The sequence below is a fragment of the Panthera uncia genome, chromosome A2 (genome assembly GCF_023721935.1).
Source record: "Panthera uncia isolate 11264 chromosome A2, Puncia_PCG_1.0, whole genome shotgun sequence".
Classification (NCBI taxonomy): Eukaryota; Metazoa; Chordata; class Mammalia; order Carnivora; family Felidae; genus Panthera; species Panthera uncia.
Genome location: NC_064816.1, coordinates 118,116,183 through 118,134,339, shown reverse-complemented (window position 1 = coordinate 118,134,339; position 18,157 = coordinate 118,116,183). Strand labels below are relative to the sequence as shown.

Genomic DNA, 18,157 nt, shown 5'->3' with positions numbered 1-18,157 from the left:
GAGAGACACAGAATCCAAAGCAGGCTCCAGGTTCTGAGCTGTCAGCACAGAGCCTGACGTGGGGCTCGAACTCGTGAACCCCAAGATCATGACCTGAGCCGAAGTCAGATGCTCAACCGACTGGGCCACCCAGGTGCCCCAGAACTTTAGGTTTTAAGACCAGAAAAGTACCAGGATGATCTGGATGATTGTACTTACTGTTGATGATTTCTTAATATTTAAGGCAACAGATATTTATTGGTTAATAACTATGTGCGAAGCACTGTGCTTGGCACTGAGAATTTAGAAATGGAAAAGCCATAGGAAGTCCCCAATCTCATAGGGGTATGAACATCCTCAGAAGTGATTCCGAGCTAGTAACAGTAGTAGCATGGCTGATAAAATGCCCAAGGATCATGTCAAAAAAGAGACATTAGCTTTGTTGCATCTGGGGATTGTGGAATGGAGAAATGTCACAGAAAACTTCAGGAGGTGGTGATGCCTGAGCTTTGCTTTAAATGCTGAAGTTTGCTGGTCAGATGGGAGACTGGGACTTCTTAGACAGAGGGAGCAAGATGAGCTAAGGCACAAGGGCATGGAGTTGGTTACCTTCTTCAGGGAAGAGCAGGAAGTTCAGAGTCTCTGGAGCTGTCAAATGCCAGGTTGTGGCAAGGTAGTTTTGCAATCAGACAGACCTGGATTCAAGTTACAGCTGTGCCTCCCACTTCTAAGTGGCCATGGCCAGGTTACTTAACCTTCTCCTGTCTCTGTAAAATGTGTGTAATAATATCTGCTCACAGCAAGGACCACTTGTGAGCTTCCAGTAATGATAATGATAGCAAAAAACAATTACAGCAATAGAACAAACTAGGATTTATTGACTATACACCAGATGCTGGATTTTTTTTTTTAATGTTTATTTATTTTTGAGAGAGAGAAAGAGAGAGACAGAGAGTGTGCATGTGCACGAGCAGGGGAGGTGCAGAGAAAGAGAGACATAGAATCTGAAGCAGGCTCCAGGCTCTGAGCTGTCAGCACAGAACCCAGCACGGGGCTTGAACCCACAAACCACGGAATTATGACCTGAGCCAAAGTCAGACACTTAACCGACTAAGCCACCCAGGTGCGCCTACATCACATGCTGTGTTAAGTCCTCTCTTTATGTATGTATTCTCTTACCTGCTTCGTAGGGCCATACTATAGGTATTATGTATGCTACATAGCCTGAGTAAATGAGAAATATATAGAAGGTGCTTAGCACGATGCTCTCCGGTTATTTTTATAATGAACATATATAACATGTAGAATCAGAAAACAGTATTTTAATACATATGATAATGATGATATCTCATATCACGTTTCAAGAATTTTACATAAATTCCCTCAGGTAACCTCATGACCACCATAGGAGGTAGAGAAGGCCTTTATCCACTTGTCCAGACTCTCAGCAGCCTGGTTCTAGAGACTGCTCATAGCTCATTTGTTTTGTATTCAGGTGCATCATGGTCCAGAAAATATGTTCAGCTTTATAAGAATTTATGATATACCTGTTGGAGTTTTAGAGGGCAGTGCGAAAGACCCCATCTCATCCACTCCTGAGGTCAGAACCAACTAAGAGAGAGATACCAGAATCAAAAAGTCCATGATCAAAATATTAGCTCTACTGCAGCTAGAATTGAATTGGAAAATGTGACCTTGGTCTGCTGAGCACATGGGCTACGTCACACATCTGCCCTGAGCTGAGCTTAGCCAACCAGACACTGGCAGAGCAGGCGGGACTAGGACCACCACCCCTGCCTCCCGCCACCACCCCAGCATCCTAGCACCCCAGCAGGCTGCTTCTGGAGTGGGTGAAAAGGTGTATGTTTTGTGGAAAACACATCTCAAAGGGAGCTGGGAATCAGAGAAATGGGTGGCTGGGCCGAGCTTTGCATTCTCAAACTCCTCCTTCTAGACGAGTCTCTCCTTCCCAAAGGAGGAATATGTAAGGGCTCCTGAGAGAGGCAAGATGTATTTCTTCCCTATTTGTTTGTCTTTTAGGAAAGTGGGTAAAAAAATGGCTTTCCCTTAATCAACATAGTCATTGTAATATCTCTAACATTTAATGAATGCTTAACATCTGCCAGACATTGTACATGAGATTTTATCTACATTTAAAAATGCTAATAACTCTGGAGGTACATACTTCGTTCCCATTTTACAGATGAGGAAACTGAAACTCAGAGAGGTTAAATCACTTTCTTAAGGTCAAGAAACCACTAAGTAGAGATTTCAAGTCAAATTCAGGTCCAAGTCCAAATTTTATATTTCATAATCAGCATGTCCCTACTATTTGCAAGTTTTGGCACTACTGGGGAGAACAGGAAATCAGAAAAATATTGAGGCTCAGTGGAGGTCCACAAGAAGCTTATGATCTGTTTATTCCCGGGATTGGCACACTTTTTCTGTAAAAGACCAGATAGTGAATAGTGTAGGCTTTGGGAGCTATGCAGTCCCTGTTACAACTGCTTAACACTCCTGTTTTAGTGCAAGCAGCTACAGCTAACATATAAACAAATCGGCATGGCCATATTCCAATAAAACTTTATTTATGAAAATTCAAGTTTCAATCCTATACAATTTTCAAACATCATTAAATATTCTTCCATTTTTTCAACCATTTAATAATGTAAAAACTATTCTTAGTTTGTGAGCCATGTAAGACCAGGTACTGGGCCATTTTGGCCCATGGGCCATAGTTTACCAATCCCGGGTCTGGTCAGGGAGAGAAACCAATGAACATAAACATGCCAGTCATAGAAATGGTTATGAATTTTATGAAATGGGTACAAACAAATACCCAGAGAGGGCAAAGGTGGCAGTAATTTATTTTGAAGGCTGTAAGAGGGAGAGCCTGAAAGGAACAAACAGGAGCCCAAGTTTTCAGCTAGGCTGGGTTGGTTTCACAACTGTGTTTATTTCCCAAAGTAATCAACAGTCTACCATTTCCCTTAAAAATTAAGTATTAAATAAGAGATGGGAAAATAAGTCAATTTTGAGCAATAATAAGAAAGGCTAATGGTGGTTTGAGACTGTGTTACAGGAGCCTAATTAAAATGATTTATAACTGTGCAGAAAGGCTCTTTTGTTTCCCCTGTTTATTGAATAACAGCTCACATCAGCCATTACTCCATATACAACCCATGGGAAATTACCTAATGGGTTATGTTCAAGGAACATCATCAAACAAACATGTGTCACTTTCCCAGCACCCTTCTTTGTGGTCGCCCAAGATACTTCCAGGATAGAACTGAAGGATTTTGGTTAAGTGGGGTTCTGGAGGTGTGGTCCTCTTCAGCAACTATGAGATCCCCTAAGCTCTGGTCTCCATCAAGGTACTTTCTCTATCAGCCTCCCCAACCCTGACTGAGGAGAAGGCAGGCTGCCACAAGCTGCTGGCTAGAATCCAGCAAATTGAACCCCTCCTGCTGACTTCTGGAAGACATCCTGGTCTTTTGCTGCAGCTGTACCTAAATCTCCAGTCCAGGGAAACCCTGAAGGCATAAAGCATTGTGCATTAGGGGTGTGAAGGCTCATTTGGGAAAGGAATCCTCATTTTTCTTAAGATCCTTGAATCTATCTCTGGCATCCTTAAAACAGGAAGAAGCCAGTATTTGAACTGTTTCATGGAACCTCCAAAGGAATCCTCTCTTTGGCCATTAATGGTGGTAAAGGGTGGTGACCATTTCCTTCACTTGAACTCCTCCTGCTTACACTGTGGCTAGAGTTGACCTTTTTCCTCAATCCCTTCAGCCAGTTCATCCCATTCAGAATTAAGAGGAAACTTGGAGAATTTACTGACTCCCAACTTAACTTAGGATTTGTCGAATTTCATTGAAAATACATTGTTAATGTATCACAACCCAAAATGGTCTTGAGTTTTCCTTATATAATCATTTCTTTATAAATCTGTAGACCAAAGGCATTTAGAAATGGCAACAGTGAACAGAAGCCCGAAATCAGAAAGTTAAACTTCATAGTGAAGTTGCAAGATACAGTAGTTGAGAGCTTAGCCTCTAGAATCAGACCCATCTATGTATACTGTAGTAAATTACTTTATCCGTGCCTTAGGTTCCAGAGCCATAAAATGGAGATGACAATATGAGTTTCATGTCAATTCTTCACAAGTCGGTTTAAACAAAATCACTTTGTAGAAAGATCAATTGGCCATTTATGCAAAAACTATTAGTCGAATGGCTTAAACCAGATCCACGGTAGCCAACAGGAGCAGTCGTGCTGCCAGAAGGAGACGCATATGCAAGGTTATGGGCATACACAGTGCACTGTGTTCAACAAAGCTGGACCAACCAGTGTATGACAGAGTGGCTGCAGGGAAGTTAGAAGAAAACTCAGACTTGGAAAATCTCTTCAATCATTTGATGAGTTTGTTATTCTGCAGATTGATCCTTTAGTGAATTCATCTTTGATGAATTTATCTACTTTCAATAGTAGTACCTTCATAATGGGGTTGTTACAAGAATTTAATGAAATGATGCATGCAAAGCATTTAGCACACTGCCTGGCACAAAGAAAGCAAAAAGAGATAGGACCCTGCTCACTTCTTCCTGGTTGTAATTATTCTTAGGGTCTTTTCCCTTCAATAGTACCAGTATTTTAGTTGTAATCTATTCTGGGTTTTATGCAGGCTACAACAGAAAGATGCCATCAGTAAGACTGTAAGAAAAAATTCCAAAACTTGAGAATAAGGCTGGGGGAAAGGGTGCCATGTCCTTTCAATGTCACACTGGCATACTGTTGAACACACATGCCCAGGGATTAATTATCTTAGACAGGGGTCAGCAGACTTTTTTTGCGTAGACCCAGCCAGTAACTATTCCTGGTTTTGCGTGTCTCTCTTGCAACCATACAGCTCCTACCACTATAGCATGAAAGCAGCCACAGACAATATATAAATGACTGTTTCCAAAAAAACCTTTCTTTCCAGATTGGCCCACGAGCTATAGTTTGATGACCCTGGCTGTGGGAGAACATGACTATGTCTAACTTTGTCATTTACTGTTTGACTCAAGCCTAGGTGCTATGAAGTTATATGCTAACTTACAGATTTTTGACTGTTAGAGGAGATAACCCCCCAAAGGTTTTGATTTTATTGTACGACATAACCAGTTTTATTTCCAACACAACCGTCTTATTTTAACAGTTTTATAAAATGCCTATAAATACCCATTTCCTTAAATGCCCCTGAATACCATCCTCGCTGTCTCTCTGGTTCCTTCATAAATGAATTAAGTAAGTTTTTGACACGTGTTTATTGTACATTTGTTTGCGTAGTGTTTTTTAACATTTACGAATCATGTTTCAACAAGCTCATTACTTAGAATACTATTTATAGCTCTGTTTGACAGTAACAATTGTCATTGAGTGATGGGCTAGATGATTTATTCGATACCTTAAATACATTTGTCCTTATATTATGTCTATAAAGTAGTTATTATTATCCCCATTTTTCAGATAGGGAAACTGAAGCATATAGAAGTTAAATAGCTATTACCTGGTATAACTTACATTTGACTTAAGTTTTTCTTCACAGCCTAATAATAAAGCTGAACGGCCTTTCTTGGAAAATAAACATTCTTGGATTAAGCAAACATTGTTTAACAGGAGCTTTGTCTTAGTTTCTGTATTGTAATCTAATTTTTGAGGCCTAATATGTGGCTATAAAAGATATTTGCATTCAGACATGTACCCCCTCGTGACTAAACTTATGCACTTCGTTTTCCTCTACTTACCTTGACAAGTTTAAGGATATTTATAACTTCCCTTTTAGCTATATACTGTTTGTCATGTTTATTACTTTCAGGTGACTTGAAAGATGGTAAAAATAAGACAGACAGGAAGGATCAATCCAATGTCGGAAATGATTCAAAGAAAACAGATGGTAAGAACATAATTTCCATTATACTTTTCCATAAAATGTGCAATTTAATGCAATTTGTTAGAATTACACCTAAAATTGAAATCATGGTTGTTAATATATTCTTATACCCTAAAAAAACCACTTCACTACATTTAAAGAGTAGTCTATCCCTTTTTCGATAATTTACAGATGATTGTTTTATCTCTTCCTCCCCACCATTCTTTCTTCATCATAAATACATTCTCTACTCTCGCTTTATCACTTGCCATTTTTTTCATTTTAACTTTAAAGTTGACTGTGGACTTGATGATTAGAATGGAATACAAGTCTTTGCGAATTGTGCAGCATAAATGGGAAATGTTCCATGTTTTCAGTTTTCGTATTTTTTTCTTTTAATGAGGAATTACTAGTTTCAGTAAAAACAGATACCTGTTCAGTGTTATCACTATGTTGGGAAACCCACCTATTGGAGATCATACTGAGTGTAGAAAGCAGTTTGGTCAGCGAGAATAAGTCTTAAAGGCAAGCTTTGGATGGCAATCTCAACCAAACAGATTAGAATGAAGCTATCTTGTGATATGCTCCATGGATGCTGCTTTTACTTTTCACAAAGAGCATTCTACTCTTTCCAAAACCTGAAAGTTCAGATTATATTATCCTTCAGACTTTGTATTGTCCTACTGAGAAAACTGTTCTTGCCTTATATAGAAATCTACTATTTCAGTTGTGACATGGGCTTATTCCTCGTGGCTCCTTCATACATGTACGTGGTTTTGTTAGAGTCCCAGACTCTCTTTGATTCACACTTGCCTGCACCGAATGCTAACCTTGGTTCTAATGTCATTGAAGAACAAATACGGGTATTCAGCCTGAGAAATAAGAAGAAATTTGAACACAACTCCTCACATATCTATTAAAAAGGAAGCAACCTCTAGCTTTTGTCTCTAAATCACTGTGACAGGCTTTCTTTACTTGTATGTGTGAAATCAGTTCTCAAGTCTTTTCTTTTAAGTTCATTCAAATAATTCACTCCAGGTGTCTTATCGCATAATACCTAGGGAGCACCCATGTGCAGTTTTTCACCAGATTGTTTATGCAAATGGAAACCATGTACCTAATAAAAATACCCTCCTTGAAGATTGTGACTAAGACATGAATTACATGGAGACAAAACAGAATTCAAAATGACTGTCTCTTAGTCAGACTCTGTTATGGGTACAGTTTGTTGCCACATATCATTAAACCCAAGTCAAGGTAACACTAGCCAGAAAGTGTGCAGTGGAGGAGAATGGTGGTAGATATTAACCCAGCACCTGGACACCAGGCCCATCCTGCGTCCAGGCACTATCCCATGTGAACTCCTATAGTGTAAAACTGAAGAATAAACTAAGTCCCAAATCTTTCACATCAGGTCTTGTTGCATTTTTATATTGTGCTAAAATATCTGCTATGACCTTGTCATGCGGGCATTGTGAATTAAATTTTATTACCTGCAATAAGCCCTTCTATTTTACCTGTGTCCTTTATAACTGAATTGTCCCCAAGTATTTAAAATAACTAAACAGCTTTTTTAAAAGGAGGGTATGGGGGGAGGCACCTGGGTGGCTCAGTCAGTTGAGCATCCGACTTCAGCTCAGGTCATGATCTCTTGGTCTGTGAGTTCGAGCCCTGCGTCGGGCTCTGTGCTGACAGCTCAGAGCCTGGAGCCTGCTTCGGATTCTGGGTCTCCCTCTCTGTCTCTCCCTCTGTCAAAAATAAATAAACATTAAAAAATTTTTTTGAAAAAGGAGGGTATGGGAAGGAGTGAATAGACACTATGTTCTATTGAACAAATAAATGTAAAACTTGATTTTTTAATGGATGGAATTCTTGAGCCCATAGCCCTAATTCAGTGAATAGGGTGAAGTAAGTGAAGAAGAGACATTTTCTGATATCTACCCCTTTTTCCCTCTATAACTCTTAACTTTCCACTGCTTCACATGGAGTCAGGTGTGTCCCTACACTAGCAAGTTTGTATACAAACCTGGACGTGAACAACTTTGTATTTTAATTTCATTGATGTGCTAGCATGACATCAGTCATTATCACTGCTTTGGTATCATAAGAACATAGATCATTGGGTTTCAGTTACTTGTGCTATCTTAGCCAAAAATCTTTACCAGGACTAAAGCTCTTCTTGGTGGCATGAGTGTAAAATAAATTGATTGGTCTCATTTATCTCTTCCTCTTTGGTCATCAAAACTCTCTACTTCAGATTTTTTTTAAATGATAGGTAGATCAGTGGGTACATTGACTTTTAAAAACTAGCATACATTTTGAACATTTCTTTTTAATAGATCCTATTATATTTGATGACCAGAGGGAGTCAATTTAACTATTTTTAATGCCCCTACCCCTCATATAACCCCTGGGAACCGGTGGTGACAGCTCTAATTGTCGAGAAGTATCCAAGCACAATTCAGTGCCCAGTATGATCAAACCCACTGTGGTTTGAAGTTTCAACATTGTACGCATTCAGAAAGAAACCTGATGAAAACTGGACCACAGTTGGTTAATCCCAAATGCTTTGAGCTGAGGCACACACAGAAGGAAGGGGTGTGTGCTGAAAGAGTAAATTACATCCTGGCATAGTGAACACATTGCAGTTGTACATTATCTCTGTCAGGCTGCTGAGGTACTATTTAGAATCCTGCAGCACTAATTTTCAAACTGACTTCAAAGAATGAATGTTCTTTGAAAATACCTTGTTTACCCTAAGGGAGAAATGTGCTAACATAAAAAGATCTGGGCCTCTGAGCCAAGATTCTCTCAGGGCCTAAACAGGGTCACTAGAAGAGTAGGATGCAAATGAATGAATGATTTTCAGTGTGTTTTTAGTCATGTTTGCAACAGCATAGCCTCTTGGGCCTGCCATAGTTTTTTATAGTTGCCCAGAAATATGAACTTGCCCTTAACTTTGTCTGATTACATTAACAGAGATATAAGAGATAGCCACCATTTGTGTCTCTCAAAAGATTGATTATAATTGGGCCCTACAGGGTTTTTTTGCCAAATTCCAGAAAAGGAGTTCAGCAGGAATTTCTCCTTCACTGAATGTTCTAGAAATTGGAATGTTTAAAGGTGTTCATGAAATTTAAAAATCAATTGTGTAGAGTGAGAAGTGTGGACAAAGACTATCTATGGACCTCTGCTTCTGCCAAAGAGGACTAATAAGAATTAGATTTACCCTTTCACCTGAAATAATAATAATAATAATAATAATAATAATAATAATAATAAAAGACAACTTCTATGGAAGAATATGTTTTCAAGACACTGGACATCAAGAAATGAAGAACAGTGATCTCCAAGAAATAGGAAACAAATGAAATAAACCCTATGATTGTTCCAACTTACTCCTGAGAGGGTTTCCAGGCAGAATAAGGAGGGGGAACCCTGGCAGATGTGATGGATTCCTTGAGTTGAAGAGTTGAATAAAGGATCCAGGGAGAGCCATGGTGGCTAAAGTTAACAAGATAAAGTACCAGAGAGGAGAGAGCTGTAGAGATATAGAGCTCCAGAGATCTAAACAGTATACATCAAGGTACTGATTGACCAATAAAGATAGGAAGGTACCTGAGATCAGGAAAGAACCATTCAACTTAAGGATTAGAGGGAATGGTCCTGATGTTCATACTTCATATAATGCAGGAAAAGTGCCCATTCCCACTAGCCAGCCTTGAATATCTCATAATTTAAAGGGATTTGAGTAGAATACTCCTAATTGTCTTGTTCTATTAGTAGGGGAGTAATTAGCTGTAGGCTAAATGATGATTTGGTCTCACCTAACAAGCCTTGAAAATAAGACGTAAAAGAATCAAAGTGTTTTCAAATTACTGCATCCCAGAGTAAAGTTTATGGAAATATATAGGAATATAAAAATATACAGTACCCAAAAGGTAAAATCCACAATGTCCAATATCCAATAAAAAATTATTAGACATGCAAAGAAGCAAGAAAATATGAGACAGAAACAATTGGAACCAACCCAGAACTGAAACAAGTTACAATAGCAGACAAGAACATTAAAGCTGTTCTTATAACTATAGCCCATATGTATGGAAGTTGACTAGAGACATGGGAGATATAAAGAAGGCAAAATCAAACTTCTAGAGATGAACACTACAATGTTTGAGGTGGAAAACACACTGGATGGTATTGGCCAAATAACATTGGATGAGATTAGTAATAAATACAATGCATGAGATTAGACATTGCAGAAGAAAAGACTAGTGAAAAACTATCCAAAATGAGACAGCAAAAAAATTGTAAAGAGCATCAGTGAATTGTAGGACATCTTCAACAGCCTAATATATGTGTAACTGGAGTCCCTAACTTAAAGAATAGAGAAAGGAGGGAAGAAAAATATTTGGTGAAGTAATGGCCAAAATTTTGCCAAATGATGAAAACTATAAATCCACAGACTCAAGAAGCTTGGTAAAGCCCAAGCACAAGAAAATATGAAGAAAATTACACCAAAACATGTCATAATCAAATTATTCAAAAGCAGTAACGAAGAGAAAATTAAAAAAAAAAAAAACAGCGGAATAAAAAACTCATGTACAATTGAACAACGGTAAGAATAACTATAGATTTCTTATCAGAAACAATGCAAGTAAGAAGACAGTGGAGCAATGTCTTTAACATGCTGACAGAAAAAAAGAATTCAACTAAGAATTCTAAAACCAGCAAAAATACCTTTCATGTATAAAAGCTGAAAGAATTCACCAGTAGACCCACACTATAAGGAATGTTAATGAGAGGCAGTAGGATAACTATGTCAGTTACAAATATGAGCCTGAACGAAAGAATGAGGCACACAAAAAATGGTAACTAGATGGATAAATATACAAGATTTTTTCATATCATTTCAAGCTCTTAAAGATCATTGACTATTTGAACAAAATAATCAAATAATAATAACACCTTTGATATATAACATATACAAATGAAATGTATGACAACAGTAGCATAAAAAGCTGGGAAGGGAGAAATGGAAGTATACTATTGTGAAGTTCTAATATACATAAAGTGATGTAATATCATTTGAAGGTAGATTGAGATAAATTAAAAGACATACTATAAACTGTAAAGCAATTAAAATAACAAAACAAAGACATATAGATAGTAAGCCAACAAAAGAGATAAAATGGAATCATAAAAATATTTAATCCAGGAGAAGGTAAAAAAAAAACTGTAAGAAGGGAACAAAGAACATATGAAATGAGTAGAAAACAAATAGCAAGATCATAGACTTAAAACTAAGCTGATATCAGGTATGACATTAAATGTGAATGGCCTATGCACCCCAGTAAAAAGGCAGAGATTTTCAGATTCTAAGACCCAATTATATTCTGTCTTTATATAAAAAAGACAAAATATCCCAAAGGTAAAAGGATGGAAATTGGTATACCAAGCTAACACTAAAAAAAATAAATAAGTAAAATAAAAAAAAAATTGAATGGCTGCATTAATATCTTACAAAACAGATTTAAAAAAATTATTTAAAAAAATTTTAATGTTTATTTATTTTTGAGAGACAGAGAGAGGGCATGAGTGGGGAAGGAGCAGAGAGACAGGGAGGCACAGAATCTGAAGCAGGCTCCGGGCTCTGAGCTGTCAGCACAGAGCCCGACGCGGGGCTTGAACTCCTGAACCGTAAGATCATGACCTGAGCTGAAGTCGGATGCTTAACTGACTGAGCCACCCAGGCACCCCCTAAAAAATTTATTTTTAAGAGAGTGCAAGCAGGAGAGGGGCAGAGAGAGGGGAGCAGAAGATCTGAAGCAGGCTCTGCACTGATATGTTGACAGAAGCAAGCCCGATGTGGGGCTTGAACTCACAAACTGCAAGATCATGACCTGGGCCGAAGTCGGACACTCAACCCACTGAGCCACCTGGGTGCCCCTGACAAAGTAGATTTCTTGCAAACATTATCATCAGAGATCAAGAAGTTCATTGCATGATAAAGTTGTCCATTTATCAAGAGGATATTATAATCCTTTATACTTATGCACTAAAGTACATAAAATGAACTGCAAAAAAATTTTAATCTATAATTTTATTTAGAGACATTATTATTCCTCTCTCAATTATTGATAGAATAAATAGATATAGAATCAGCAAGGAAAGGGAGATTTGAGCAACACTACCAACAAACTTTACCTAATTGGCATCCATAGAACACCCAACAATAGCGAATACACATTCTTTTCAAGTGAACACAAAACATTTATCAATATAGACCAGACTGTGAGTTATAAAACAAGTCCGAATAAATTGAAAAGGATCCAAGTCATGCAAAGTATGGTTACAGGTCATAGTGAAATTAAATAGGTGTATTTATGTTATTTTATTATCTTTTTTAATATTTATGGAATATGTAATGACATAATCTATTTTTTTTATATTGGTAATTTGTTTATTTTTCTCTTTTTTCCCAGACCAGTCTGGCTAGAGGATAAGTTTTACTAATTATTGTCATTAATATTCCCCATTGTTATTCTGTTTTTATTTCATTGATTTCTTATCTTTATTATTTTTTTCTTCTGCTTACTTTTGGGTTGAGTTTGCCTTATTTTCTAGTTTCTTAAGGTGGAAATTAATGTCGCTGATTTGAGATCTTTTTTTTTTTCTGTAACGTAGGCATTAAGTGCTATAAATTTCTCTTCAAGTATCACTTTAGTAGTATGCCAAAAAGTTTTACATGTTGCATTTGTATTCACATTTAGTTCTAAATACTTTATAATTTCCATTCTGATTTCTACATTTATTTAAGAGCTATTTAGATGTGTACTCTTTAGTTCCAAATACTGGGGGGTTTTCTAGAGATAGTGGAAATGTAAGTCCTCTCCAAATTGTTTACAGATTAATGCAATCCCAATTAAAGTCCTAGCAGGTTTTTGTTTGTTTGTTTGTTTGGTAGAAATTGACAAGCCAATTCTAAAATTTACATGGAAAATGCAAAGCAGCCAAAGTAGACAAAGCAACTTGGAAAAAGAAGGGAAACGTTGAAGGACTAAAAAAAGGTAGACCTTGTTTCAAGACTTACAATAAAGCTATAGTAATTAAGGTAGCATAGTATTAGCATCAAGATAGACAAATGCGTGAATAGAATAGACTAGAGAGTCCAGAAGTAGATCCACATGTATATGGACGACTTATTATTTCTCCATGGAGAAAGGTAGTCATTAACAAATGGTGATGGAACAATTATATATTCATATGCAAAGTAATTATCTCCTATATTTCACATCATATGCAAACATTAATTTAAAATAGATCATAGGCCCAAATTTAAAATATAAAACTGTAAAACTTATGGTTAAAAAAACAGGAGAAACTCTTTGTGATCTCAGGTTAGGCGAAGATTTCCTGGTTTGACAACAAAAGTACAAACCATAAAAGAACAAATTGATAAATGATACTTTATCAAGATTAAAAACTTCTGCTCTTCAGAAGCCTCTATTAAGAGAATGAAAAGATGGCCCACAGACGGAGGGAGAATATTTGCAAAGCCTATATGTGTTAAAGGGAGTTGTACCAAAATATATAAAGAAACTTCAAAGTTCAATAATAAGAAAATAAATAACTTAATGAAAAACATGCAAAAGATCTAAACATTTCACAAGAAGAGATGTACATCTAGCAAATAAGTACATTAGGAGATCATAGACACCAGTAGGAAATGTAAATTAAAAACCAAATTAAAAACCATATTGATAGGAAACAAACAAAACTTATATGTCGGGAGATGGTTTTACACTTGTATATTATATTCACCTAATAATTTCTTAGCTCTCTACTTCACTTTGCCGGTCAGGACACAACTTTGTCAGCTCATTGCCTTATAGCCATGTTCTTTGCATATTTCTTAGGTTGTTCATATTCTCTTTATGATCTCAGTGCAGAAAATATAAAAGGCAATAGAGCCAATATTCCTGTTTGTTTTTGTAGAACTACTACTTGTGATTAAAAAGTTTGTTGTGTACATTAAAGCAATTTGCCTGTGATTTGATTCTTCACAAGTCTGGTGTCTCATGACCTTGACTTGCTGCTGGGCTCACAAGAGTCAACTGAAGAAATGCATGTGTTTTTCCTGTTTTCTATCTAGCTGATCCTATCAAAGTAGTTTGGAAGTGGGTAAATAAATGGAACGCATGACTTTGACTTTGTTAGTTGTGTTTTGTTCTATTATAATAGAGGCAAATTATTAATAAATCAGAGGAAGGCTAGAGTCTGAACCTATACACTTGAGTTGCACTTGATGTTCTTATCTTTTAGCTAAAATTGGAATTTTTTTGTTAGTTGCCTTAAGGATGGGATGTGCTTTGCAGTGGAGTTGGTAGTGAGAGATAGATGGGGCCTGTACAGGCCTGGAGGTGTGCCCTTCTCTGTAAATCTAGGGAGGAAACAGACAAACAGCAGGGTGCGTGGAGAACTGAGACACATGTCTGTCTTTACAACAGGGATAGTTTTTGACTTAAGTTCATATTAAGAAATTTGAGAAGCAAAAACACACTGGCACATATATCATTATTCAGGAAGCATGCATTTGTTGAGGCCAGTTTTAGAATCTGCATAGATACCTGGACCTCAGTATTCTCATCTCAGGGAATCATGCTCACTTCATTCTTTGTTCAAATATTTCTTCCCACACTACTCAGGACAGTGGTTGTTAGGTTGTCTTTATAACCCAGAATAAAGAAACTGTAGCTTGTGGTCAGTGCCTCATTTTATTGCCTCATTGTTCCCATCTATGCTTTTCTTCTCACAGGGCATCTTATTATCACTTGTAGCTGATGCTGGCTGTGCCTTGGCCCATGCAGAGCTTTAGAAACAATTGAACACATTTACTTATCTTCAGTACACTCATATTTGAATCAATCCCATATATGGTAGCCATGGGGGACTTTACAGGCATTTGTATTCATTTAATATTTCCCTCAATTTTTGACAGATTGGTTTGTTTCTAAGCAGCTTGTTAATATAATTTTATTCAGAATTCTAATGGGTTCACAATTCTTGGAGGGCAGTGGTCTTAATGGCCATCTTAGTTCAACTTCTATCCCAATTTGTATTGCAGAAGCTACAAATAAGACAATTGAGTAATAGAAGAGACTATGGAATCTTGAAAATTCTTGACATAGAATTCTTGAAGTGAAATCTGCTTTCTGGATTTTCATTAATTTTGTTCTGTATGTAAGAGCTATCTTTTTTTTTTTTTTTTTTTTGAAGTTCTTATTTAACTCTGACAGAGAAAGAGAAGAGTCAGCTGCAGTGGGGCAGAGAGAGAGTAAGAGAGAATCCCAAGCAGGCTCCACACTGCTAGTGTGGAGCCCATTGTGGGGCTTGAACTTATGAACTACAAGATCATGACCTGAGTTGAAATTTAGAGGCAGATGCTTAACACAAGAAGCACAGGAGTACTTCATGATCTGAGCATACCTCTTGATATGTGTAAAGTGTATATATATATATATATATATATATATATATATGCCACATTTTCTTTCTCCATTCGTCTGATATTGAGGAAACTTCTTTGTTTTTAAGGCAGATGTCTCTTTTTCTTTCTCATTGTTTTTTATTCCCCACAATAGCCTACCACATTTTCATAAACTTTACACATATCCAGAGTTATGCTCAGATCATGAACTGTGGTGGATAAAAAAAGGCCAAGATGGTGAACAGTTCCAGTAACATTAGCTATTACCTTACCCTGTCCTTTTCTCTCACGTTCAAGATAGTGCTACCAAAACCATAAACTTGAATCCTTTCTGATTTGCTTGAAAAACAAAACCTGTAGAACTGCAGTATTTAACTGCTTTTAGGAATGAATGATTTGCAGTACACCTTGCTGTTGATCATGCCACTGAGGTCAACCGCTGCTGCCTTAAGGTAGTTTCTACAAATAGTTAATCCCAACCCTTGGTTTTTGGGTTTTTTTTTTTTTTACTTTTTTCCTTCTCAGAGGATAACATTTTTTTTTCTTAGTTCTGGGAAGAGACTGCACTGTAGCCTTTTATGTATTGACAAAAAGTAGGCCTGTTTCTTTAATAAAGAAATTTCCTTCAATGTGAAAATACAACATCCTTGTGAGTTATTTTCCATAAGCGTACAGGGACCAAACATCTGGAGTGCCCTGGGTCCCAGTCAAGATAAGTCATCATAACAACACATGTTCTGATTAATATCCCATTTCCCTTAGCCATTTGTCCATGAAAACTCCTGTGACCCATTTACGTAACAAATTTATGTGTATGTATTAACATGTGGAGCATGAATAATAAGTAAATGGTATGGTTTAGCAAGAAGGGCCGTGAAATATTTGTTTTTCAAAACATTTTACATTCTTATTTTCTCAAGTAGTGTGATAACCCGTGTCTAGATGCTGCACTCCAATGTCCCTGTCAAAGGAAAACTACAGAAAGTTGGTAAATGGAGGAGAGATTGGAATATTATTTTTTAGATGCCTGTTATTCTCACACATCTGGATAAAATCTCACTAGTTAGATTTAAAGGGTTTTGTTGATTAAACATTTTTTTTTTTTTTGAGAGAGAGGGCATAAGTGAGTGATGGGCAAAGAGGAAGAGTGAGAGAATCACATGAGGGGCAGAGAAGAAAAGAGAGAGGAGAGAGAGAGAGGTGGGGCTCACCCGATATAGGGCTTGAACTCACGAACCGTGAGATCATGACCGGAGCTGAAGTCCAGTGCTTAACCCACTGAGCCACCCAGGCACCCCTTGTTGTTTAAACATTTTGGTTGATATGCTTAAGTGTTCTTTTCATGTTAATTTTAGAAGCTGTGCTGTCGGTTGACCCAACAAGAGTTACTGTGAGTTAAGCAATGCTGAAACCCAAAATAATTGTTTTTTGGATGGATTTTGGTGAAAATTATTAACCAATCCAGGATATGTGGGTAGGAAGTGGCCAAATGGGGTGGGCTTCAAAAATGTATCTGCTCCTTTTCGCTATAGACTTACACTCTTGAGAACATGGAAATACAAAGCCTTTTACTTACAAATGGTCCTAGGATCAATGAATCACAGTGAATCAGAACAGTTAGCTCTTTTGGTTACACCCATCTATTTCAAACCAATGTATTTTTATATACTTTTGGGTTTAGTGAATATCTTTATGCTTTTTTTTTTTTTAATTTTTTTTTAACGTTTATTTATTTTTGAGACAGAGAGAGACAGAGCATGAACGGGGGAGGGCCAGAGAGAGAGGGAGACACAGAATCGGAAGCAGGCTCCAGGCTCTGAGCCATCAACCCAGAGCCCGACACGGGGCTCAAATCACGGATTGTGAGATCATGACCTGAGCTGAAGTCGGACGCTTAACCGACTGAGCCACCCAGGCGCCCCATCTTTATGCTTTTTAAGGAGCAGTGTATAATAGATATCCTCATGGTAGATTATAAAAGAACAGGTGACATGCTACTACTCCTATACATTTTTGTGCTTTTAAAATTCACATTTGTAGTATCAAAACAGCAAGTGAAATATATATATGTATATACATATAAGATACATAAAATTTTGTAAATATATGTATATACAATATATGTATGTTGTGTATATATGCGATATTATCCAAATATTGTGATGTAAAATTGGTGGGTTTAAAATAATTAAGTTGTGTTATACTAAAGAAAACTTCTGAAGTCAATTCATGCTTTTTTTTTTTTTTACATAGCCATTTAGATTCCAGTTTCTTACCAAATAGCCACATACTAGAAATGTCAAATGAAAGTATATTATGTACTCTTTGGTAATGACAAAATTAATCTTTTTAAACAACTTTCCCCTTGGAACTACTGGTATATAAGCTTTCATCGTTTCACTCTATCTTCTAGACATTTCGTTACACTCTTAATGTACCATTGTATTTTTAAAGGAATCCATTTTGACAGAAAGGATTATAATTTTGGAACTGTGGAAAATGTAATCTTTTCCCTTAATACTGATGTTTAGGATTTAAAAATAACTTCATAGTACTCATGAAATAAATATTTATCTGTTTTCCCCCTAGAAAAATTAGATTCTGTCAGATTCTACACAGATTAGAGAAACACAAGTAACAATGCATTTGTCTAAAGAAACTCTATTAACATTATAAAAATTCTTTAAAATAACAGCTTCCTTTGAAATAATGCCAGGAGCTAGCAAGTGTCTACATTGTTAATGCCACTTCTTTTCTAGACACACACATTCTAG

The 18,157-nt window shown here is 36.9% G+C and overlaps 1 protein-coding gene across 3 annotated transcripts in view; it reads left to right on the top strand.

Annotated features, from left to right (window-relative positions):
- PDE1C (phosphodiesterase 1C) overlaps positions 1-18,157 on the top strand; it is a 293,394-nt gene that overhangs the window by 237,388 nt on the left and 37,849 nt on the right. For all 3 annotated transcript variants that reach the window (XM_049641659.1, XM_049641657.1, XM_049641658.1), the window contains exon 16: positions 5,840-5,917. In XM_049641659.1, coding sequence (XP_049497616.1) covers positions 5,840-5,917 — 78 coding nt within the window. The remainder of the gene's footprint in view (positions 1-5,839; positions 5,918-18,157) is intronic.